General features: G+C 42.3%; 1 protein-coding gene across 5 annotated transcripts in view; it reads right to left on the reverse strand.

The window, feature by feature from the left end:
- DENND1C (DENN domain containing 1C) overlaps positions 1-12,812 on the reverse strand; it is a 73,656-nt gene that overhangs the window by 20,818 nt on the left and 40,026 nt on the right. For 3 of the 5 annotated variants that reach the window (XM_061613909.1, XM_061613908.1, XM_061613911.1), the window contains 3 exons: positions 3,151-3,191; positions 1,272-1,343; positions 943-999 (listed from right to left, as the gene is read on the reverse strand). In XM_061613909.1, the coding sequence (XP_061469893.1) occupies positions 943-999; positions 1,272-1,343; positions 3,151-3,191 (170 nt within the window). Of the gene's footprint in view, positions 1-942; positions 1,000-1,271; positions 1,344-3,150; positions 3,192-12,812 lie in introns of those variants that run through there. The other 2 variants (XR_009761130.1, XM_061613910.1) reach the window with 2 other exon arrangements.

Genomic DNA, 12,812 nt, shown 5'->3' on the forward strand with positions numbered 1-12,812 from the left:
TTAGGAAGCTTTTCCTGATGTCCAGTCGAAATCTGGCTTCCTACAACTTGAGCCCATTATTCCGTGTCCTGCACTCTGGGACAATCGAGAAGAGGTCCCAGCCCTCCTCTATGTGACAACCTTTCATGTACTTGAAGAGTGCTATCCTATCTCCCCTCACTTCCCTTCTCCAGGCTAAACATGCCCAGTTGTTTCAGTCTCTCCTCATAGGGCTTTCTTTCCAATCCTCTGATCATCGTTGTTGCCCTCCTCTGAGGAGGAGCTACTACTAATACATGAAGCTACTACCACGTTGTCTGTTCATTACATTTTCATCCTGCTGTTCCTCTCAAGGCAGCATACACCCCATTTTATCCTCACAAAAAGCCCTGTGAACTAGGTGAGGCTGAAAGTGAGACTGACTAGCCCAGAGTCACCCAGTGACCTGTTAGGAGGCAAGGACTGCCTTCAAATTGATCCTGACTTATGGCAAACTTATGAATAGAGTTTTCATGGTAAGCGGTATTCAGAGGTGGTTTACCATTGCCTTCTTCTGAGGCTAAAAGGCAGTGACTGGCCCAAGGTCACCCGGTGAGCTTCATGGCTATATGGGGATTCGAACCCTGGTCTCCCAGGTCATAGTCCAACACTCTAACCACTACACCATAATGGCTCTACACTTTATTTTTAATGCCTAAACCAGAGAGCAATGCTAACAGGCTGCAACCATGTTGACTTTTCCCCTATAGCTTCACAAACATTTAAAGCAGGGGGAAGCCAACCTGGTCACCTCCAGATGGTTTTGGACTACACCTCCCGTCATCCCTGACCACTGGCCATGCTGGCTGGGGTTGATGGGAGACAGAGTCCAACATGTTGTCTACCCCCCCCCAAATAAAGCATTCAGTCATTTAAAATATTTTAAGGAAGCATCTGAAGCAGGGAGGGGAAATAGCCTCTTACCTTTTCCATCAGGCGGCTCCGCATATTCTTTAGCCCCATTTTGGCATGACCTTTGGCCTAGAGGATATGGAGAGGAGGTTAGGAATGTGCAGCATTCAGAACAGAATTTCAAGGATGGAAAGAGATTCATTCTTTTTATTTTATTAATTGATTCAAATGTATAGCTTTTGAAGGCTTTCGTTGCACTTCTCTGAGGCTGCTAACACCTGAGAAATAGTGGCTCTCTCTCTTCTTTATGGCAGGCTTTCGGATCAAAAGAAGAGAGAAAACAGCTACTCAATGGAACATCACTCCTGGAAAATTTCCGTTAAAAGTAAAAAGTATCTTACATATTGGTATGCACTCCTGACAGCAGGATTGGCTTTGTTTTTCATGGTACTTAGCAGGGCTCCTCCACCTTTCTAGAGGAGAAAAAGCACTGACACACATCAATTAGAAGCAACACATCCAAGGAACATTTCATCTTTAGCCACTGAAAGATTGGCCATTAGAAGAAAGAACTGATGATTAAAGAGATCTGGGTGTCAAGGGAAAACAAAGGCAGAGACACTAGTGACAAGCACATTAACCTAGGAAACCTGGGCTCTGTTCCCTGTCCAGCTTAACAAGAGTACACCATACATTTAAAGCACATGGTTTCCTCCCAAGAATCGAGGAATTGTAGTTTGTTAAGGGTGCTGGGAACTGTAGCTCTGTGAAGGTTGAACTATAGTTCCCAGGATTCTTTGGGAAAGTCATGTGCTTTAAATGTACAGTGTGTTCACAGCCCAGGTTTCTTTAGAAGCTTTCTTTATAAGGATTAGAGACACATTCATAGAGACTGCCCAGGATAACAGTGTCTCTTCTGAATAATAAGCATTTATAAAACCCTTCAGAGAAGGGGTGACTTTAGAGGCTGATCCAGTCCCCCACAAGCAATTTTTCTCCCTGAAGACCCCACTGATTTTGATGGTGGGGGCAAAAAATGATTAAAACATTTAATGGTGGAGTGGGCAGCAGATGCCAGCACCCAGATGAGGGTGCAAAATCTATACCTTTATAGATTTATCCAGTAACTGATCTGATGACTGGGGAACAATCAATCATCCAATGAGCAGGGAGCAGGCAATAACCTCTCCTCCTTAGCTGATCTGCATTGATCAGCCAAAGAAGGGAAACTGCGTGTCTCAGTGTGCATCTGCCTGTACAAACTATGGTCCACAAAAGCTGATTAATAAAATTTGTTATAGTTTTTAAGGTGCCACAAGATTGCTATTTTTGCTGCAACAGACGAACATTGCTATCCCTCTGGATATTATCCTGTTGTAATCCTTACAGCAATAGTCTTGTCAAGTAGGTCATACTCATTACTCTTATCCTCATACTGCAGATTCTGTGAGAGTGGCTTGCTTAAGGTCACATAGCAAGTTCATGGCAGAGATGAAATTCACACTTAAATTCATAGCTCAGTCTCTTAGACATTAGATTATACCAGTTTACATCAGAGACCAAAAAACTGAGCTCAGAAAAAGAATCTGAGAGCCCCGTGTTTACCCCGGCCTGGCGGATTGCCAGAATTGAGGAATATCTACAAATTGCACTAATGGGCATGGTGGGCCGCAATCCATGACCAGACCAGACGCTCTTCTAAACAAACCCCATTGAAATAAATAAGAGCTATGCAAAAGCAGCACTACTTTGTTTTCAGCCCCAGCCCTACAATTCCCTGTGGATTGCTCCCCATTGGTCAGCTCTTGACATCTCCCATTCGGCTACCCTTAATGGTGGTTTAAGGTTGAACCAAATCTACTCATTGCACATTCAAGCAACCCAGCCAGCCAGAGGTAGACTCTGATCTGGGAAACATAGTTTCAAGTCCCAACTCTGGCACAAGTGGCCTTGAGCAAACAACTATTTTCATAATTATATTGTTAATAACAACAGTAAGCTATCTATAGCCTTTCTCAACATAAAAAAACAAAAGAAACCTTTCATTCTGAAGGTGATTCACATTTTTTAAAAGATGGGAACAAAAAAAAGTTTAATTGTTTTATATGTTTGAATGATATTATATTGGGCTGAATGCTACATTTTTAATCAAATGTTCCAGTTTTATCATTTTGTGCTTAAAAGGCAACAAAAACCACCTTAGAACAAACAAAACAAACAATAGTTGTGAGGACAAGAAGTAACGGCTGGGAGAAGACAGATGGAGGTTCATTCACTTACCTTTAAATTCTCCACCCACAGCTGATAGGAATGCATGCTACCTGGGGAAGGGGGAAGAAGAGAGCACAGGTGAGTTCCAATTAGGGCCTTGACTCCACCTTCACAGAGGCAGGGCCTTGGACTGTATATCCAGGGCAATTTTTTATATTTTTTAAATTGTTTTTATGTCCACCGCCCAGAGAGCTGTTTGCTAGTCGGGCGGTATATAAGCTTAATAAAATAAATAAAAATAAAATAAAATATATATATATTTGCTACCAGTCCTGTGATGTAGCAGGAGTCCAGCATCCTGTGAAGAACTGGGCACAGACGGCATCTTTAGACACATTTCCTATCCAAAAACCTGTCTATGTAGAAACAAGTGTGGAAAGATTGCATGTAGATTGTCATGCATGATTATTATCTATGTGATAACCTATTTAATTCATATATGATAGGCTACTGATTTCTGAATGATATCTACTTCCAACTGTAGTTAGATAAAGTTCTGTTTGTCATTTTAAAGGGGGACTGGCAGTTTTAATTGTTTTGCTTTTTATATATTAATATAGTGATTAAGAAATGAGTTTATTTTCTTTTTGTTTAACCTACCATGTTTAAAAATAAGGTTGAATAATATTTTTTTTGAAGGCTAGGGGACATTTTGTTCAGTTTACTATGCTATGAGTTTTTCTTCTATATTTTTTTGTAGTTGATTTTTATGTGCAATATTCATATTAAATGTTGACACTAAAGAGGATGTTCTGTTCAGTTATCTATGTTTTATAGATTGTAGACTGTGTGACGACAGACGTGGGTCCTCTGATTACACATCTTCCCTAAAACTTCCCAGACTTTAGATCTTGTTGGAGCTAGGCCTCTGCTGATAAGAAGGTGTTAGGTTGGGCCTCTGATTACATATCCTCCCTGAAGCTGGGCAGACAACTATCCCTCATGGCCTCATTGTACAAACCAAATGTGATCCCACAATTCCCCTCTTGACGTTCCCCTCTTTTGAAAGATGACATTAGAGGTTCAATACCTCTTATTTTATCGCTAGCTCCCAGTAGAGATGGCAACAGAAAAAAGGCTAACAAAACTCTACAAAAGAGTAAATTCTTAAGTTGAATCTCCCAGTGTGATATACCATTTCTGGCCTATGCCTTCTGAAACAGGTAAGACACAACAAAGCCTATCAAAAAGACAATTCTAATAACAAGTTCTTAAGCAGTGAACTACATGAGCATAAAAGTGAATAAGAGAATAATAAAGGACACTTCCAAAAATCCAGGTCCCTTTCCAGGCATAAGTCATAAAACCATAAACATCCTTGTCACAGGAACTTTAAAACCAAGTTAAAATCTCAATCCATAAATCAAGTCAGGGTCAAAACATAGGTCAGCAGACTGGAAAATCAATCCTCTGGAGCATAGGTTCTGGAGAGGCTGTCAGCAACCACATTTTTCATTCCTTTGATATAATTTACAGTGAAATCAAAATCTTGTAAAGCCAGGCTCCACCTTAACAATTTCTGGTTAGAGATTTTCATGTTAGATAACCAACACATGGGTGAATGATCAGTTTGCAGATGAAAATGGGGACCCCACAAATAGAGACGCAGTTTGTCTAATGCCCATACAATCACCAGGTATTCTTTCTCAATTGTAGTGAGGTTTCGTTCTCGCTGGATCAATTTTTTGCCAAGATAAGCAACGGTGCAACTCTCCATCTGTGTCATATTGTAACAAGGCAGCTCCAACGCCAAAATTAGAAGAATCAGTTTGTACCACAAAGGGTGCAGAGAAATCAGGAGCTTTAAGAGCATCAAAGTCCTGTTGACAACTATCAGACCACTGCACTTGTTTAGGCTTATATTTTTACATAAATTAGTCAAGGGGGTTGCAATACTGCTAAAGTGGGGGGGGTGAACCTTCTATAATACCCAGCCAGACCCAAAAATGATTTGACTTGTTTCTTTGTATGAGGCACAGGCCAATTTTGAATAGCCTCAATTTTTGCATCAAGAGGTTTCATATGGCCCCCTCCCACATGATGCCCCAAATAAACTACCTCCCCCAGCCCAGATTAACATTTTTGAGCCTTAACTATCAACCCAGCATTCTGTGATCTTTGGAATACAGATTGTAAGTGTTTAACATGAGATTCCCAATCAGAACTAAAAATAGCAATATGGTCCAGGTAAGCACATGCAAACTCTCCCAACCCATTTAACACAGAATAAATAAGTCTCATGAAGGACCCAGAGCCATTCCTAAGTCCAAAAGGGAGAACTTTGAACTGGTACAGTCCCAAATGGGTCATGAATGCAGATTGCAAGGCAGCATCTTCATCCAAGGGCACCTGCCAATATCCCTTGGTCAGATCTAAAGTGGTAATATAGCAGTTCCCAGTCGCTCAATTAAATGGTCCATCCTCAGCAGGGGATAAGGATCCACTTGAGTTATCGGATTTAATTTTCTGTAATCAACACAGAAACGAACCTCATTAGCCTCTTTCTTAGCCACAAGAACAATAGGGGAAGACCAAGGGCTAGTTGAGTGCTCAATAACTCCAAGCTCCAACATAGCTTGAATTTCCCTTTCCACTACCTCTGCATGAGGTCCAGTAACATGATAAGGCTGAGACTAAATAGGTGGGTGGTCCCCTGTAATGACAGAATGAATGGCTAACTGAGTCTGGCCAGGCTTACTAGAGAACAGAGCCTGGAATCTCATTGAAACTTGGTACAATTGAGTGCGTTGCTTCTGTGACAAACTGTTAGGCAAAAAACCCTCAGCAATTCTTCCCTCCTGCTGACTCTCAGCTACCAAGTCCCCCAAATCCTCTACATGCTCCTTTACAAGCCAAAACCATTTTTTTCTAGACCAGTATTGTTTCATTATGTTGATGGGGAGGGAAGATAGCGGCCAATAGGACAGACGTTGCCTCATCTCCTCCAGCACTCGCTTTCCTAAAAAGCTGTGTAAACAGCAGACTGGTCCCTGAATCTTTATTCCTGGCTTACTTCCATCCTCAGCAACACTGATATCAACTCCTTATCATCTGAGCGACCTTGAGAGTGAAGTGAGAGTGGATTTATTTGATGTCTCCCTGCTAGACGGCGGCATCATTTGAGCTGAGCAGCCAGAGTGCCTGTGGAGTTTGTTAATACACACCATCCAACGCTTAAGTAAGCAAACTTTTCTTCTTTAACCATCTAACTACTTGAACTGACGTTAAAGACGGAGGAAAAGCTGGGGAAACATCCACTCTGAGTTATTCCGTGCTGTGTTATTCAGGACTGCTACAGTAATTGTAGCTTTAATACTGACCCCTGGCTATCACCTTAAAGAGACAGCACCACAATATGGAACAGCTACAGAAAGCTTGGAATGCCCCTGGAGGGTGAGTCACCTTCTCTTGTAAAACCGGCAAAGCAGTCAAAGCAGTCAACTATTACCCACTTCCCCCCCCCCTTATGAAAAGGCAGTGAATTCAGCTCCACCAAAGGGAGGAGAAAGGACTAGCGCGAAGGTGCAACCGGGGCCTCAGGAGTTTGACCTTTCCACTTCCAGCCATGACAATGCTCCCCTGGACTGGTCACTGGACTTGAAGGGAGTTCTTCAACCGGATTTAGCTGATCCCCCGTTATAATCTCGCCTCCGAGATAGAGCAGGCTGAGAGTTTGACCAAGAAGCATACACCCAAAGTCTCAACTAATTACTTCACGACTGGAAGTAGTGAAGAGGATGCGAAGATGTCCAGCCAGCAGATTTCCAACTACCTTTTTCCTTCAAATTTAAAACCAAGTGATGACATACTAATTCACCCAGACGATCAACAATGCATTGATACTAAAACATTGGAAAATTGGCTCCATACACTTTCCAGGGACATAGCCTGTATAAAAATTTTTTTAACGGAATCAAACCAGCTGCTGACCATCCTCATGGAAGCCTACAAGACATCAGGCTTCCAAAAAATAAATGAGCCCAAATCCGGTTGTCAACTTACTGGTCCCGTACATCTTTCAACGCCAAGGAGGCAAAGAAGGAAGATAACATTAAAAACTAAAAGAAACTCCTCGAACAAAAGAATGATCACCTCCAAGGAGAGCAAAAATATTAAAAACTTTAAGTTTCATCGAGGTCGAAAATTGAATTTTACAAAAATTTTCAAGCTTCTAGACTCGATACTTAAATTAAGGAGCAATCATGAGCTTAAGGTTAGAAGACAGGAGGATCCTTCAAAGAATGCCAAAGCTAATTCTCAGAGCTCTGATATAATAGCGACTCACCTGTCAGTGTTTCTTTCTCCTAACAATCTACCACAACTTTGCTCCCCTGAACCACAGGATTCATGCTCTTTAGCACCCCGGGTCTCTCTGCAGAATCTGACGAAGGAGGTTAGATGGAATTTAAAACTCATTCCTCAAAAATTAGTCTTAACCAACTATCCCAGGGCATATACTCACCGTACCCAAATAGCATGTAAAGCTCACCTTGTGAAGCTTTTACAAACGAGTATGCCAAGGCTTTTTACTATAACCGATTTTAATCACATAGAGTATTTGTATTTTAATCCTATAAATGCTCGGATATTGTTGACTTTTAATAACTCAGATAAAGCTAACCTTCTTCTTACAAATAAGCATGTGCTGAGTAGTTTTGGAATTATGGCGCATAGATATTTTGAGAACACTGCTTGGCCCTATCCTTTGATTACGCTTCTACCTTCTGCTCCTTCAGAACATCGGTTGAACCGGTGTTCAATCCCTGTGACGAACCCAGCATTACCAGACTTGGTCCCAACGTCTAATACCTCTAGCGCTTCATTGAGGCCGATGGCTCTCCCACGGGTTACAACAAGGATTTTGCCCAGGTATACCTCCAAGCTCTTTAGTTCTAATACCCCTCTGGTGGCTAATAATGTGGTCACATCCAAACAGGAAGTGATAATAAACAGCCACGATAATATAGAGGAGCAAACATCATTTATCGAGGAGAAGGAGAACCTATTCAACGCCCCGTTGGCTAGCATTGTGACCTCAGCTAACCGGGAAGCTACAATGAACATTCCTGAGAGCGTAGAGGCACAAACACCGTTCATTGAAGAGGAGGAGAAACTGTTCAGTGCTTTTAGTACCCTGCCCAGCCAAGCTCAATTGTAGATTACTATTAGACTCCAGAGACTAACTACACATCTCCAAGACCGGATGATTCAATCTGAACCCTGTGGTTCCTATAAGTTAAACAAACGCTACGACCTGAAAGAGGCTGAGGACCTGCAAGCGGATAAGAGGGTACGGACACTGCATTCTCCTGCGAACAAAGATTCCTCCCCCTCACACTTTCTCGCTGAAATCAATTCATCAACTTGCATACCTTTTCAGGAATTTCATCGGAAGAAGCTGCCAAATATATGTTATACTCCCTCCTGGACCGACATGAGGTATCTGGACAGAGAAGAATTGGGATCCCCTGCTAAAGGGTGTGCTTTGCCGGGGCTTCCTCCTCCCAAAGTGATAAGATCAAATGTCAGCCAGTTGGATAATTCTATTGAAGTGATAATCCATCTTCCGGCTCTTCACAGTCCCCTACCTAGCCCTGCCATTGCTACTGAGAAGCTCTCCATCAAGCCATCTGCTAAGATGCATCCACTTTCATCTTGACAAACTAAGAATTCCTCTAAATCCAGATTTATAATTTTATCCTGGAATATAGCCAGGTGGAGGAATAAGGCCATGGATTATCCACTTTTGAACTTTATGAACAAACATGACATCATTCTTCTGCAGGAGACTTGGGCCAGAGAACAAGTGGAATTAAATGGTTTCTCTCCATACTCGCTTAAGGCAACGCCAAGCAACAAAGGGTGTAGACCCAAAGGCGGTCTTACTGTGCTGATTTCAACAAATTTACGTGTTTCAACGAAAAGACTAACTTCCTTACCTGGGCTTGCTATGTCGATGCTCCTTGAATTCTACCGAGTGCATTTCGTCCTTATTAACATCTACTTGCCACCCCTTCGTCAAAAAAGCGAGGTAAAAGCCAACAGCCAGAAATTAGAACAATTTATTACTAACTTTACAGCACTATTCCCAGAAGCGGTATTAGTGATAGCTGGCGATTTTAATGCCAGAATTGGCACGACTGATAGAGCGTTATACGCTCATTTTCATGAAATCCATCTATAGATGACGCGCTTAATTTACCGCAGAGACATTCTAAACACTTAGGATGCAATTATGCAGGCTACTGTCTTCTCCAGATGCTTCATAACCTGAACTTGACCTTGTTGAATGGCTCTGTGGATGGTGATAAGAGCGGGGAGTATTCCTTCGTTTCAGGATCGGGTGCCTCTGTAATTGATTTTTTTATAATATCATCTGACTTTTTAAGTTCAGTGGCCAGATGTATGGTTGGGAATTGTATGGACAGTGATCATTTCCCATTAGTTGCACACTTCTATCACAACAATATATGCCCCCAGGCTTAATGGTTTCCGGTTGTGGGTATAGATCTCCCAACGAAAATTACCCACACCAAATGGTCGGCCGAAATAGAGCTAGAAATAAAGGGAATTCTAAATTCAGACAGTAATATCAATTTATGCAATACTATTATGGCTGCGACTCCTGAGACAGATATATTAGCGTTGTATCAAGAATTGTCTATGGAGCTTCAAAAATGTTTAATCTCAAACTACGCGGCAAGTCCTCATGCCCCCTCGCTCAATTCCAAACCTTGGTTTGACCAAGAGTGTCTAGCCCTGAAGAAGCTTTTAGCTGCAAACTACAGAACATACAGCGCCATCGACCTTTCAGCATTGCCCATGGAATATCTTGTGCTGAAGAAATACAAATTACTGATTAAAACAAAAAAAGGCTGGCACAGATACAACAATGGAAGACCTTAATCCAGGCCTCAAAGAACAAAGACGCAGCCACTTTCTGGCGACTTGTAGCCAGGGGTTGGCCTAAACCTCCCCCTAGTCTTGAATATCACATTTCCGTGGAATCATGGGAATTGTACTTTTATAACATCCACTCTAGGGGGCAGGAGCGATTCCAATATACTGTGAACACTCCTGAAGATCTTCCTGACTGGCCCATGGTATCTCCAAAGGAAATATCTTCTCTCATTACAAGGCTGAAAATGGGCAAGGCACCAGGACCCGATAATATCCTTCCTGAAATATTTAAGTGCAATTCAGAGTGGTGGGCTTCAATCCTAGCAGCACTCTTTACAACCATCGACCGCACAGCCTGAGTTCCGGAAGACTGGGGTCTAGCCACTATTGTCCCAATCTATAAAAGAGGTCCCCGTTCTGACCCTGCCAATTATAGGCCAATTAGCCTCCTAAACATAGTCAGCAAACTATATGCCACTCATTTGCTCGATAAGATACAAAATTGGCTGGCCCAGGAGAATATCCTGGCCAAGGAGCAAGCAGGGTTAAGAGCGGAACGTTCTACCGTGGACCATGTATTAGTACTCCAGCATCTAGTAGAAAAATATTCAACTAAAAAGAGGGGATCTCTCTACACGGCTTTTATAGATTTTAAAACCGCATTTGATCTCATACCCAGAGACAAGCTCTGGGAAAAGCTTGAGTCAACTGACATCGACAGACGCCTCTTAGTTCTCATACGCTGTTTCTATGATAACACTAGACCAGAGCTTGGAAAAGTTACTTTTTTGAACTACAACTCCCATCAACCCAATCCAGTGGCCATGCTGGCTGGAGCTGATGGGAGTTGTAGTTCAAAAAAGTAACTTTTCCAAGCTCTGCACTAGACTGCGTATTAGGTGCAACAACGCAGGCCATCTAACTAAGCCAATTTCTACCTATGAGGGTGTCAAACAGGGCTGCGTCTTAGCCCCAACCCTATTCAATTTTTATATAAACTCTTTGGTTGGCTCCTTGGCACAGATTGCATCTCACTCTCCTATACTCGCCAACAAACCCCTAGTAATACTACTGTATGCTGACGCTGCAGTCCTGCTATCGCGGACAAGTATTGGTCTACGTCGACTACTATGGGCCTTAGCAGATTATTGCTCCAAAGAACGGTTAGTCATTAACCATGAGAAGATGAAAGTACTCGTGTTCACCAAGAAAAAGGTGAGGCACAACTGGCAACTTAATGGACTTCAAATAGAACAGGTTTCTTCATATCAATATTTGGGCGTGACCTTCCACTCCTCAGGAGCATGGTATCTTCATGCAAAGAATACCATCACTAATGCCCGGAGGACCTCGAAGGCTCTATTGTTATTCTTTCATACTAAGGGAGGTCAATATGTTCCCTCCGCTTTACAAGTCTTCGTGGCGAAGGTCATCTCCCAAATGCTCTATGGCTCTCAGGCATTTATATACTCCAGATCTGTGTCCTTTGAACCCGTCCAAACCCAATTTTTAAGATCCATTTTTGGGACACCGACGTGTGTCTCAAATAATATTCTAAGACTGGAAGCTGGTCTCCCTACAACTGAGGTCCGCATTTGGAAATTAAGAATAAGGTTATGGTTAAAACTGCAGTTCTGCCCCGTGGGCTTGGCCCCCTGGTACTTTCTGACTCTTATCGATCTAAATGGCATAAGTCTTTGATTGAGAAATTTGCAAACCTTGGCTTTTCTCCTCCCGCGATTTTCACGCCGGGCTATTCTAAAGCATGGCTGGCTATATCACAACGAATCATGGATGTAGAATTACAAAGTCATCAATCGTTGATGACATTTAAGGATGATTCTCTTTCCCACACCAGGGGCTTTGCGCTCCCACATTACTTCAGCTTGCTCCCTAATGTGAGATACAGAAAAGCATTTACAATGGCGAAGTTCGATGTGCTCCCATCTGCTCTTATTGAGGGCAGTTATCGGAGAGTTCCCCGTACGAAGCGATTATGCCCTTGTGGGATGGGACAAATTGAAACAGTAACCCATGTACTCTTAATCTGCCCTTTTTATCATGAACTCCGTCTCCTGCATATAACTCCAATCATCAACTTGATTCCTGGCCGGGACCTTTCTTTTTACACCACCTATCTTCTTTTGGATCAATATACTCAAATCACGTGTAGTGTTGCAAGATTCTGTGCTATGGCAATCATCCATCGCAGAACATTGTTAGCCCAACTGCCTATACAGCCATGATTATAGTTAGCAAATGTATGATTTTTAACCAGTTTTATATGATGTTTGATATTGTGTACTGGTCTATGACCGCAAGAATAAATTCAATTCAATTCAATCATGTTGATGTGATACACCCTCCCTAAATTCTCAAGTGCTGCTTCTAACAAGCTTTTTAGAGTCTCACGTAGGTTCTGTAAATAAGTCACCACTGGCACAGGGGCAGACTCCATTTTCCCTTCCCAGTCAGCTCTTAACAGGAACAAAGGTCCAACTATGCATTTGGAACCAGGAAGATTGGCCAGCAGGGAGCAGGCAGTTTGGGGGTTCTTCGGGGAGTTGCCTATTCTCTCCCACCCCTTGGTTCTCAAAGATTTTTTTACATGTGCTACTAAGGGGATTATATATGTCATACAGTGTCCATGCCCTTGTTTATATGTGGGCATGACCACTAGGCAAATAAGAACACATAAAAGTTGCATTAGAACAAACGAAATGCATGCCCCACTAGTCAAACATTTCCTGGAGTTCAAACACAATGAGAAA

This window comes from Rhineura floridana, chromosome 3 (genome assembly GCF_030035675.1).
Source record: "Rhineura floridana isolate rRhiFlo1 chromosome 3, rRhiFlo1.hap2, whole genome shotgun sequence".
In the NCBI taxonomy this organism is placed as follows: Eukaryota; Metazoa; Chordata; class Lepidosauria; order Squamata; family Rhineuridae; genus Rhineura; species Rhineura floridana.